Genomic DNA, 13,653 nt, shown 5'->3' with positions numbered 1-13,653 from the left:
ATCTGTTACAAAACACCAAAACGTTGAATGACATTCCCAGATTGTCAAAACAAGCCTTTGAAACTGGATAGGGAGTGATGCATTTCCTGTTGGTCGAGATTGACATACTATATTTGATAAAACAAAAAATCTTTATTTAATTAACTAACTAGACAAGTCAGTTAAGAGCAAATTCTTATTTACAATGACAGTCTACCAAGGAACACTGGGTTAAATGCTTTTTTCAGGGGCAGAATGACAGATGTTAATTTAGTCAGTTTAGGGATTCAATCCAGAATCCTTTCGATTGCTGGCCCAACGCTACCTGCCGCCCCAGTATGTAGTTATCAGTATGTAGTTGTGCTTTGCTTATTTGTGGTGTGGTTCATTGGCACAGAAACCTGTTGGTGGTAAATTCATTGCATATATTTTATACAATTATAAATATAGCATAACATGTTAAAAATCGTATTTCCCCCTAGCTGATCATTGTCTGCAGAAAAGCAAGGACTCAAGTTTTGCCCGTAATGGATGGCGAACTCTCAACATCGGCCCGTAGCCCTTCGTGGCATTGACTGTGCCACAAAAGCAAGCTGAAGTGGCATGGTTGATATTGTGTTTGAACACTGGATCGCTAGTTAGGAAAGCTTAAAGTACGCTCTGCCTGTTCTTCACAACTGATCTTGGAGACCAACTGGGTGACAAGGCTTTTATTCCAGCCCAGTAACACTCCTATCAACTAATCAAGGGCATGATATGTAGAATCAGGCTTAGTCCTGGGCAATAACAGCCGGCATACCCTGGAGTTAAGATTGGTGTAAAGAAGACCTGACACACCAAAACCACACATATCGCATTACCTTTTGATTTATTAGCATCTCATTTTGTGGTTAAAAGATGTTCACAATTTCTTGTTATTATAACAAATCACTTCATGGGCGATATGAGCGGGAATGCTACCTTACACAGAAACACTAACAGTGATGAGACGCAACATAGCAATCGAGTCTGGAGGCTTGTGAGAAGAGATAAGGACTATTTCCTTTACAGAAAACAGTGGTGCTTCTTAATTCCCCAGCCCTAACTCAACCAAACCACAACTCTTCAGTGATTAATTTTGGTACAGAGTATCTACACAAATCAACACTAATATACAGAAAACATTTAGTACATGACAATTTTTACATAGTGATTAAAAGTCTAGGCAAAGCCCTGATCCTGCCATGGTGTTAGGTATTTGTGACTAACCCAAAAAGGCACTGCTTTGTTGTTTTGGCTGCGAGGACGAGGACTTAATTCATGACTGAATCACACCGATCGTTGGCTTGAAACAATTTCTAATATAACCAAGAAATATGGTGAAGGCCTAAGCAATTGTTGTTGTTTTTTTGAAGAAAACTCAGAAGTTTAAACTGCTAAATACTGTACAATAATTATGAACCTTATTTGAAGACTTTGGTGGTTTGTTTAACTAGAATAAAATGTCATATTTTGCATTTAGGCTAGCTAACGCATACCTGTTTAAGCTAACTATCAGGGCATTCATGAGGCATGGATACACAAACAATAAGTAATTGGGAAAGAGATTAAACAATATACTGCCAATGGAATAAACATTGTACTATAAACTGAATAAATGCACAGCTTTTCAGATAGCGTCTATGTATTTGACTGATGTGGGGACAGATCTTCTCCCATAGGGCTGCAGTCTGACTATATTCATTTCTGTGTGAACTTAGGCAAAATGGACAGAAAACTACATGTAAGAACTGACAGCAATGTTGTCTCTCGTCATCTGTGCAGTAAGTAGCCTGAGGAATTACAAAAACAATCATGATAGCTTGCCATTTAATTAGCTATAGCATTTACGGACGGTCGGTAGTAAGATATTCTATAGCGGATGGTAAGTGCAACTGCCCCCAGGTGGAAGTTAAGGCATCACATCTTGGAGGCAGCGATGGTAGAGGCACCTCCACGGGTGTAAACTCTCACAGTGTCCTTGGAGAGAGGAGGAGGGAAGGAGACAAAGGGAGAGAAAGAGAAGAGAGCTCAACACTAAACTTGAGAGAAACAAATATATTCCATCCAATTATTCCCAAGAATCTGCAACGAGCCGTCTCAGATATGCAAGTGCTTTTCCTATTTAAATTATACTTTGAATGAAATAGGCAAATACCCTTTTAATTGACATAAGCTTTAGTGTCCGTTGACAAGAATGAATGGACTTACCTTCGTGGGCTCAGTGTTTTTGAGTAGGGTCTGAACCCCGTTCCCATAGTCTGCATGCACAGCCATCAGATTCTGAACCTGGAAAAACAGGGCGCAGAGACAGTCAGAAGTGTTGATAGCGATGGCAGTAAAATAGATGCATTATACAACATTGCATTGCAAAGATGACCTTCATGGTAGTGAGGCAGATGATGCCTGGGAAATATACATACTTTGCCTTCAGAAAGTATTCACACCACTTGACTTTTTCCCCACATCTTGTTGTGTTATACAGCCTGAATTTAAATAGAGATCTTTTATTTTTTCTGGCCTACACAAAATACCCCATAATGTCAACATTTAATAGCGTTTTCCTAAATATTTATAAAATCAATTAAAAAGGAAAATATGAAATATTTTGAGTCAACAATGTATTCAACCTGTTTGTTATGGCAGCCTAAATAAGCTCAGGAGTAAAAATGTGTTTAACAAGTCACATAATAAGTTGCATGGACTCACTGTGCAATAATATTGTATAAGATGAGTTTAATGACTACCTCATCTCTGTACAATACACAACACTATCTGAAAGACCCCTCAGTCGAGCAGTGAATTTCAAACACAGATTCAACCACAAAAACCAGGGAGTTTGTTCAATGCCTGGCAAAAATAGGTACCTATTGGGAGATAAAATAAAAAAAACTGACATTGAATATCCCTTTGAGCATGGTGAAGTCACTAATTACACTTGGCTGGTGAATACACCTAGTTATTACAAAGATACAGGCATCCTTCCTAACTCTGACGGAGAGGAAGGAAACCGCTCCCGGATTTCACCATGAGGCCAATGGTGACTTTACAACAATTACAGAGTTGAATGGCTGTGATAGAAGAACTGAGGATGGATCAACATCATTGTAGTTACTCCACAATACTGATCTTATTGACAGAATGAAACAGAAGCCTGTAAAGAATAAAAATCCTAGAGGTAAAACCTGGTTCAGTCTGCTTTCCACCAGACACTGGGAGATGAATTCACCTTTCAGTAGGATAATAACCTAAAACAAGGCCACATCTACACTGGAGTTGCTTACAGTACCAATAAGACAGTGAATGTTCTTGGGTGGCCGAGTCACATTTGTGACTTAAATCTGCTTGAAAATCTATGGCAAGACCTGAAAATGGTTGCCTAGCCACGCCAAACAACCGATTTTTGGCAAATGTTGCTGTAATCGCTGCCAAAGGTGATTCTAACATGTATCGACTCAGGGGGTTTATTTTTCATATTATATACATATTTACAAATATTTGAATTTTTCTTCCACATTCTATTTTGTGTAGATCGTTACAATTAAATTCATTTTAATCCCACTTCGTACCAAAATGTGGAAAAAGTCAAGGGGTGTGAATACTCTCTGATGACAGTGTGGTAGAAAGGAGATTTTGATTTGAATAGTAATGATGATGTTGATAAAAAAACATGAAGATAGAAATAACATGATTGCTGATCACAATGATGATGAAAAATGGTGACTTAGATAATCAAAATGAGGAGAACTCACCCAGCGTTTCTGGATGAAGACTTGGGCTCCCTTCAGGGCACCAGCCATGTTCTGACAGAGCCTCTGGCGCTCCTCCTCATTCAGCACCTCGGTGAAGAAGGTACGCACCTGCAATACACCCACACACAAGGTCAGATCACTGGTCACCCCCATCCAACAGATTTATTAATGTATCAATAAATAAGCATTTCATTATATGTAATCATTACAGTTCATACTGTATAAAGAAATAATTCAATTGAAATACATTCATTAGGCCATAATCTATGGATTTTACATGACTGGGAATACATATATGCATCTGTTAGTCACAGATACCTTAAAAAAAATGTTTTTTTAACGTGACCACCATTTGCCTCATGCTGCGAGACATATCTCCTTCGCATAGTTAATCAGGCTGTTGATTGTGGCCTGTGGAATGTTGTCCCACTCCTCTTCAATGACTGTGCAAAGTTGCTGGATATTGGCGGGAACTGGAACACGCCATCGTACACGTCAATCCAGAGCATCCCAAACATGCTCAATAGGTGACATGTCTGTTGAGTATGCAGGCCATGGAAGAACTGGGACATTTTCAGCTTCCAGGAATTGTGTACAGATCATTGCGACATGGAGCGATGCATTATCATGCTGAAACAGGAGGTGATGGCGGCAGATGAATGGCACGACAACGGGCCTCAGGATCTCGTCACGGTATCTCTGTGCATTCAAATTGCCATTAATAAAATGCAATTGTGTTAGTTGTCCGTAGCTTATGCCTGCCCATACCATAACCCCACCATGGGGGACGCTGTTCAAAACGTTGACATCAGCAAACTACTCGCCAAAAAAACACCATTCACGTGGCCTAAAGTTGTGAGGCCGGTTGTACGTACTGCTAAATTCTCTAAAAACGGTGTTGGAGGTGGCTTATGGTAGATAAATGAACATTAAATTCTTGGACATGAGCTCTGTTGGACAATCCTGCAGTCAGCATGCCAATTGCACACTCAAGACTTGAGACGGCTGTGGGATTGTGTTGGGTGATAAAACTGCACATTTTAGAGTGGCCTTTTATTGTCCACAGCACAAGGTGCATCTGTGTAATGATCACGCTGTTTAAAATTAGCTTCTTGATATGCCACACCTGTCAGGTGGATGGATTATCTTGGCAAAGGAGAAATGATCACTAACAGGGATGAAAGAAAAGCTTTTTGAACAAATGGAACATTTCTGGGATCTTTTATTTCAACTCATCAAACATGGGACCAACACTTCACCTGTTGCATTTGTTATTTTGTTCAGTCTGTTTCCAAAACTGTGGTTTACTTTAATGAAACTAGGGCTGACCCCAATTAGTTGACTAGTCGATTGTTTGGCCGACCAAGATTTTGTTTTGTCAAGCAGTAGCAAATAAATAAAATATATACACACCCACATCTTTAAAAAAAAAAAAAAAATGGAACACAAGACACTTGTCAGATTCACACCCATCTCAGTGAACTAATCCACTGCGCTCTACATAGATACATTACCTGTGTGACATTATCATCGTCAGCGCTGTTGTAGCGGCCCACATCTGGGGACACCTTAAACCTGGTTTCCACGTGCTGTCGCTGGGCCTCTGGAGCACTGAAGCTGTTGGGGAAGTAGTTGGGAGCGCCAGCCTGGTTGTCGAACATGCACATAGGCCCGTCTCGCTGATAGTTGGCCACACGGGTCCTGAAGGGGCAGTTGACGGGCAGCTGCAGGTAGTTGGTTCCCAGCCGGTGGCGGTGTGTGTCTGGGTAGGAGAACAGACGCCCCTGCAGCATCTTGTCAGGGCTGGGCTCGATGCCAGGGGGCATATTGCTGGGGTCAAAGGCCAGCTGCTCGATCTCAGCAAAGTAGTTGGCAGGGTTTCTGTTGAGCACCAACCTCCCCACGGGAATGAGGGGGTACTCCTTGTGAGACCACACCTAAGGAAAATGAGAAGTGCTGATACTCCTCAGGCCAAAAAAGGTACATGGATGTGCAAGAGATTTCTAGCCAGTCTTGGAAGACAAAGATTTTTTTTAATAGAAAATGTAAGCGTGCATGACCCCTATACTGTACTATTTTCACATAATAATTATCCTGACTAGACTGCAGCTATTGAGTCAGTTGCCCATTATTGTACCATTGACAAATGCTACCACTCCATAGCAGATCTCAGACCACTTTCAGATCTTTCAGTGGTTATGTGGAGTATGTCCCCCCTCTGGTGGAAAAGTCAGAGTACTGCAAATGGACAATATTTTTGGGGACATCTTGTTTAAATGGCTAACAAAGTACAATACTAAGACATTTAAGGCATTTCTGTCACATTCTTTAAAAAACTATGGAAAGTATTGATAAAAATGTATGCACCTACTATAAGGGTTAGAGTCCCCACATAATTGAAGATTGAGTATTAAAACTGTATCTCTATGCATCTCTATGGTACCTTGGTCAGGTCAAAGGGGTTCCACTGGAACTTCTCAGCCTGGTCAAAGGTCATGACCTGGATGTAGAATGACCAGGAGGGGAATTTGCCGTTGGCGATGGAGGTGTAAAGGTCTCGGATGGCGTAGTCCGGGTCGGTGGAGGCCAGGAGCTCGGCATCCTCAGGCTTCAAGTTCTTGATACCCTGGTTGGTCTGAGAGGAGAGCAGAGGAAGGATGCTATGGGTTACTATGGACCCGTCCCAATTTTTATAACTACGTTTCCTTCTTTTACCACCATTACTCTCTTGCATCCTTCAGTTAATTAAGTATTGTCGACTCCTATATCCATTTACAGTGCCTTGCGAAAGTATTCGGCCCCCTTGAACTTTTGCCACATTTCAGGCTTCAAACATAAAGACATAAAACTGTATTTTTTTGTGAAGAATCAACAACAAGTGGGACACAATCATGAAGTGGAACGACATTTATTGGATATTTCAAAATTTTTAACAAATCAAAAACTGAAAAATTGGGCGTGCAAAATTATTCAGCCCCCTTAAGTTAATACTTTGTAGCGCCACCTTTTGCTGCGATTACAGCTGTAAGTCGCTTGGGGTATGTCTCTATCAGTTTGGCACATCGAGAGACTGACATTTTTTCCCATTCCTCCTTGCAAAACAGCTCGAGCTCAGTGAGGTTGGATGGAGAGCATTTGTGAACAGCAGTTTTCAGTTCTTTCCACAGATTCTCAATTGGATTCAGGTCTGGACTTTGACTTGGCCATTCTAACACCTGGATATGTTTATTTTTGAACCATTCCATTGTATATTTTGCTTTATGTTTTGGATCATTGTCTTGTTGGAAGACAAATCTCCGTCCCAGTCTCAGGTCTTTTGCAGACTCCATCAGGCTTTCTTCCAGAATGGTCCTGTATTTGGCTCCATCCATCTTCCCATCAATTTTAACCATCTTCCCTGTCCCTGCTGAAGAAAAGCAGGCCCAAACCATGATGCTGCCACCACCATGTTTGACAGTGGGGATGGTGTGTTCAGCTGTGTTGCTTTTACGCCAAACATAACGTTTTGCATTGTTGCCAAAAAGTTCAATTTTGGTTTCATCTGACCAGAGCACCTTCTTCCACATGTTTGGTGTGTCTCCCAGGTGGCTTGTGGCAAACTTTAAACAACACTTTTTATGGATATCTTTAAGAAATGGCTTTCTTCTTGCCACTCTTCCATAAAGGCAAGATTTGTGCAATATACGACTAATTGTTGTCCTATGGACAGAGTCTCCCACCTCAGCTGTAGATCTCTGCAGTTCATCCAGAGTGATCATGGGCCTCTTGGCTGCATCTCTGATCAGTCTTCTCCTTGTATGAGCTGAAAGTTTAGAGGGACGGCCAGGTCTTGGTAGATTTGCAGTGGTCTGATACTCCTTCCATTTCAATATTATCGCTTGCACAGTGCTCCTTGGGATGTTTAAAGCTTGGGAAATATTTTTGTATCCAAATCCGGCTTTAAACTTCTTCACAACAGTATCTCGGACCTGCCTGGTGTGTTCCTTGTTCTTCATGATGCTCTTTGCGCTTTTAACGGACCTCTGAGACTATCACAGTGCAGGTGCATTTATACGGAGACTTGATTACACACAGGTGGATCGTATTTATCATCATTAGTCATTTACGTCAACATTGGATCATTCAGAGATCCTCACTGAACTTCTGGAGAGAGTTTGCTGCACTGAAAGTAAAGGGGCTGAATAATTTTGGACGCCCAATTTTTCAGTTTTTTATTTGTTAAAAAAGTTTGAAATATCCAATAAATGTCGTTCCACTTCATGATTGTGTCCCACTTGTTGTTGATTCTTCACAAAAAAATACAGTTTTATATCTTTATGTTTGAAGCCTGAAATGTGGCAAAAGGTAGCAAAGTTCAAGGGGGCCAAATACTTTCGCAAGGCACTGTAAGTGTAGTACATTTCACTAGTCCTGCACTATCCATTCATTCACAACATCATTTTTAGTTGTGCTCTGACCTTGTAGTGGAACTTGCAGTAGACGGGCTGACGCTCGGCGTTGACCAGCTTGAAGGTGTGGGATCCATAGCCATTCATGTGGCGGAAGCCGTCGGGCAGACCACGGTCACTGAACAGGAAGGACACCTTCATAGAGATTAAGACAAAATTATTTAAAAAAAGGCACATATTCAGTCAATTTAGCCAATGTGATATGTAAATAAGATATAATAAAAAATAAAAAAAACCATGTAAGTAGAAGCATGATATAATAATCTGATCAGAAAACAGATTTAAAACTATTTAAACTAATGCAGCAACCGCCATTTCTAGATATAGTGGCATAGCTTTAAAGTTGTTAATGGAGTGAAATCTGAAACTACAATGTATTTTTGGATTCTAACTAACTATTGTGCGTGCACATGTAAAGGTTTGGTGTCAGGTAGAGAGGAGCAGGTACCGTACCTGATGCATACACTCAGGCCGCAGGCTCCAGAAATCCCACACCATGTCTGGGTCCTTCAGGTGAGTCTGGGGGTTGCGCTTCTGAGAGTGGACGAAGGATGGGAACTGCACAAAACAAAAGGGAAAAATCAGAGAGATGTGGTAATGGCATTTAATATTACACGGGGAGATGAACTAATGGAGTAGCCTGGTTGCCAGTCTGTTTAGCTAACGTTCCACTCCTTGTACTCCATGTCATGTGTCAAAGACTGAATCTTGGCAAGGCACACCCAGGCGCAATCTTGACTCACGTGTCTGAACTCACCAGCATGGCGTCCCTGATAAAGAAGATGGGGGTGTTGTTGCCAGTAAGGTCCCAGTTGCCCTCGTCAGTGTAGAACTTGACTGCAAAGCCACGTGGGTCTCGCACTGTGTCAGCTGAGCCTGATTCCCCAGCTACATGAGTTTGAGACAAAATTGGTTGATATGAAACTCACACATGGACAACCAGTTTAAACAAATTATTTGTAGAATTAAAAAAATATGACATTGTGTATTTTCTGGTATTTATTCAATGATGTATTGATGTACAGTGGGGTCTGAAATGATTGACACCATTGATAAAGACAATAGAATATGACTGTATACATTAATACATTCAAATACTGAGCTATATTGTATGCATATAAAAATTGGGGGAAATAATTCCTTTATACTAATACAATTTGCCCAGAGAAAGATTACTTGATAAACTGTTTTTTTCTCAAAGGAGGCAGGGGTCAGAATTATTGACTCCCGTTTTCAATACCTCATCTTGTGAGGATAACTGCACTGAACGTTTTTCTAAATATTTGATGAGTTGGAGAACACATCTTAGACCATTCCTACATACAGAATCCTTCCAGATCCTTGATATCCTTCGTCTGCACTTATAAACTTCCCTCTTCAATTCAAACCACAGGTTTTCAATGGGTTTCATGTCCGGAGACAGATGGAGATTGCAAAATGTGGATTTTGTGGCCAATTAAGCTTTTCTATAGCTTCCAAAACACATGTTTTTTTGTTGTTGTTTCTTTTACAATGGTGGGGAAGTACCAAGATGGAGGCGCGTTGGCTTCAGAAAGCACCCCTCTGTCAGTCATCTAGTGTATATATTACAGGAGCAATTAGGGTTAAGTACCTTGCTCAAGATCCTGTCAACAGCTTTTTCACCTAATCGGCTCGGGATTTGAACAAGCAACCTTTTGGCTATTGGCCCAATGCTCTTATCCTCTAGGCTACCTGACTGTCCAGAATTCTGATATCGGCAAACATTGCTTTTGCAGACAAGCATGGTTGGTCATTCCATATACAGTAACAGTAGTCTAATTGGTAGCTAGCAAATCTGATAGGGCTTCTTTTTGCATGTCCTTAAGGAAACAAAGGGAACTCTGTAAATGTGTTTGTAGCAGTTTTATAGAAAAGCCGGAGTGAGCAGCCTCAAAATACTATTTTATCATGTAAGTTGAGTAAATACCAGGGGGAAAAAAAGACAAAAATGTAATGTAGGTTAGTCTTACCCACGGTGGAAAAGCGAATGGCGATAGGTGTGGTCTTGCCCACATGCTCAAACACCTTGGCCTTGCAGTAGCGAGAGATGTCATGTGTCACCTCAAAGTACCCAAAAGCTCCTGTGGTGGAAGAGGCGGGACATGGACAGTTACTGTGTATAAATCTAGCTAGCTAGTTAGGTTAGTGAGTAAACACTTACTTATAAAGCCATACACATGGTGCACTTTACCCTTCTGTAGAGTGGGCCAACAACAACAGACCGTCACATGATCAAGCATGGTCCTAATAATATTCTGCCCCGACTAAAGAGCAGTTCACAGTATTTTGGTCTAGACCGAAAAGTAGGTCAACACTTTCTAATGTTTATTTCAAATATGATAGGCCTGTCTAGGGAAGTGTTTCCCATATACCCTTACTTTGTGAGGGTCCAACAAATCTAGTGGCGTACATAGTCCCTCCATTTCAAGGGACCAAAAGTATTGGGACAAATTCACTTATATGTATATTAAAGTAGTCAAAAGTTTAGTATTTGGTCCCATATTCCTAGCACACAATGATTACATCAAGCTTGTGACTATACAAAGTTGTTGGATGCAATACTTTTGGAGCTCACTGTATATAGCATAAATGCCAATCAGTTTTGATTAAATGTATTGGTAGTGCTTGACACCCACCGCCTCCCTTGGCATGCACCACCCTCTCTGGGATGCGCTCGCGGTCAAAGTGGGCCATCTCGTCTATGAACGGGGTGTCCTGCACTAGGAGGGGCCCCCGGGGACCCGCTGTTATTATATTCAACTTGTCCCCTATCGGGTGACCAGCCCCAGTGGTCAGGTTGTCTGGCCTCTGAAGGGGAAGAAATGACATAGCCATCATACATAAGACACTGCACTACATTTTTTTATTTATTTACACAGTCATTAGGCCTAGTCTCTCACTTTTCCTTTGGTAACAGAGTAGGTCCTTTCCCTGACTCCACATCAGCTGCACTTACACAGTTTATTAATTTACTTGCTCTCAAGAGACATAACTACACACACATTAAGACTAGGAATGTACAGGAATACTTTGTGCACCTGACACTTAATAGCCTGGGCGCAAGACTCAATGGTCCCATTAGGAATGTGTGATATAGGTACAATTCTGACATTATACAGGTCTAGTGTTTTGTACTTTGAATGATCAAACATCAGCTTCATTGCACAATTGCTCCAATTCAATGTGTGCATTACAAAATAGTCTAAAAGCCACTTAAACAGTTCTCATCTCTCATTTGGCCTTGTTTACTTAAAATCTTGCTTAATGTTTACCCGTTAAGCCTACCCTTCCTGCACCAATAATTAGGTAACCATGAGTTGACATGGCTAAAGTCCAGGCTAAACTATAGCAAGACAATGACCAAGATACATTTGCTATCCCAACGAATCAAGGTCCATATATTCCAGTTATTGCAAAGAATCACTGATTATTTTATTCTCAATTTGCAATATTTTCAAGTTAAACCAGCAAAATACACTCAAGCAATCAACTTCTTGGCATTTAAGTGAGGTACTATAGTTGACGCTAAATAAATCAATAAAAAAAATAGCTTCTCTGCAGTTGTGTTATTTCAATACATTAGATCAAATTAAAATCACATTTTATTGGTCACATACACTCATAATAACATGTGCTAAACATGTGTAACGAAAGTATGGGAGTAAAAGCTAGCTAAACTTGGAATTCTATTCAACAAATATCAAGAAAGCCCGAACTGCACGGGTTTCCACTAGTTTAAGAAGAAAAATACTAGAAATGTGCGGGGTTATTGACTTTGTGATTGTGGGTGTAGCAGCTAATGAAGACCAGCTGCAAGTGCAAGATAGCTAGCTAATAAGTAGTAATAGGCTAACGTTAGTTGTAGGCTGCATGATCAAAAACAGACACAATTCAAATACAAATGTGCATTCTTTGGTCGTGGTATTGAACAGTACCATGGTTCCGTAAAGGTGTTGATAACTAGCTATCTAACGTTAGAATTATAGTTAAGTAGTCCAGGAGGAAAAATGCGACCTTGGATGATCGCTCACCATTTCTAAACAGAATTGCACAACACAAACTAAGCATCGAAATAGAGACAAACCTGAGCGCTTCGGCCCTCTTTCCATAGCTTCAGTTGGTCGGTTGCTTTCCCTCTATCCTCGTCCATCTTGAAGGCAGAAGTTTTAACCACAACTGCGTGGGGGAAAAAAATATTTCTGAGTGCTAACGTTATTTAGCCACTGTACTTTGTACGATTAGGGTCCTCCTGCTTGTTACCCGACTCCTATTGGATGCTGGATCACCAGCTACTTTCGGACCAAAGGGCAAAAAATAATGTACCCCTTGCTGCCACCCATCACACCATTAAAAGGTGGTGTTGCAGAACTAGGCGGTGTTAAACATGTAGCCCGACCCAAGACCCAAAGGTGGGCGGGATATTTCTACGAGTAGTCAATTATTGGTTCACGTTGTCTAGTCGAACTAGAAGCTTGCGATCCAACTCAACCCTCACGTGAGGCAACATACTAAATGCATTTAAACATGTGGAATATGTACATTGCTAGTTGGCCAGTTTGGCAGGGATTCATTTCATATTTATCAGATTATGCTGACCACATTTACTAAAGGTATCACAAGAGCAGTTACTATATATCTGCTGTGTGCACTCATGTTGTGTTGTCACGGAAACATACGCACACAGACAGAGAGATAGCTGTATTCCCTTTTATTAATAGTCTGGAGTCAGTAAATTTATAGAAAATACAAAAATGACTGTTTTACTGCTTGTTGAGATTTGTTAAATTGAGTGGACACAAGGCTATTTAGCCATTTCAATTGGGAGCATAGGTTGTGAAAGGCAGAAAGGGGTGACTGGATGGATATAGGTGGCTTCAAGGGAAGAATCATGGACCTTTTTATTTTAACTCAATATTCACATCCAAAGAACATAAAATAGTCAGGAGGCAGAGTTGAATGTATTAGCTTAATTCTGTGAAAAGTGGGAAGCATACACAGTATACAGTGTACTTCTATGTTATTGTAAGAATCCACTGTTCCATGCACTTATAAAAAAAGGTTCCAAAAGGGTTCTTTGGCTGTCCCCATAGCGGAACCCTTTTTTGGTTCCAGGTAGAACCCTCTGTGGAAAGGGTTTTACATGGAAGCCAAAAGGGTTCTACCTGGAACCAAAAAGTGTTTTTGAAAAGGTTCTCCCGTGGGGACACCAGAAGAACCCTATTAGGTTCTAGATAAGACCTTTTTTTCTAAGCATGTAGGTTGCTGAGATGTTACCTCCAACAAAGAATCCACAAAAACCTTTTTGAAAATGAAAGAATAGATGCTAATTGGGATCCTTGCTATGAGCATAACTCTGACCCTAAACTTAACCCCAACCTAACACTTACCTTAACTCTTTTAAATCTGAACTTCAATAGAGTGACGTCATAGATAGG

At 40.7% G+C, this 13,653-nt stretch overlaps 1 protein-coding gene across 1 annotated transcript; it reads right to left on the bottom strand.

Moving 5' to 3' along the window:
* Positions 1-830: 830 nt before the first annotated feature.
* Positions 831-12,633, bottom strand: LOC139370545 (catalase-like). The gene is made up of 11 exons (XM_071110106.1): positions 12,303-12,633; positions 10,855-11,026; positions 10,189-10,299; positions 8,955-9,085; positions 8,651-8,755; positions 8,207-8,332; positions 6,193-6,384; positions 5,264-5,686; positions 3,750-3,857; positions 2,209-2,286; positions 831-1,977 (listed from the first exon to the last, which is right to left on the bottom strand). Exons 1-11 carry the CDS (start codon positions 12,366-12,368, stop codon positions 1,918-1,920), a joined length of 1,572 nt encoding a protein of 523 aa, XP_070966207.1. The 5' UTR covers positions 12,369-12,633; the 3' UTR covers positions 831-1,917.
* Positions 12,634-13,653: the final 1,020 nt, after the last annotated feature.

This window comes from Oncorhynchus clarkii, chromosome 17, assembly GCF_045791955.1.
Source record: "Oncorhynchus clarkii lewisi isolate Uvic-CL-2024 chromosome 17, UVic_Ocla_1.0, whole genome shotgun sequence".
NCBI classification, from domain to species: Eukaryota; Metazoa; Chordata; class Actinopteri; order Salmoniformes; family Salmonidae; genus Oncorhynchus; species Oncorhynchus clarkii.
Note: the sequence above shows the minus strand (reverse complement) of the source record. Positions and strands in the feature narration are given on the sequence as shown.

Excerpts from the sequence above, each read along its gene's own strand:
- LOC139370545 (XM_071110106.1), bottom strand. The coding sequence starts at position 12,368 with ATGGACGAGGATAGAGGGAAAGCAACCGACCAACTGAAGCTATGGAAA. Across the intron at positions 9,086-10,188 it reads CATTCGCTTTTCCACCGTGG|CTGGGGAATCAGGCTCAGCT; the intron begins GTAAGACTAACC and ends AAACTCATGTAG. Across the intron at positions 5,687-6,192 it reads ACCCCTTTGACCTGACCAAG|GTGTGGTCTCACAAGGAGTA; the intron begins GTACCATAGAGA and ends CATTTTCCTTAG.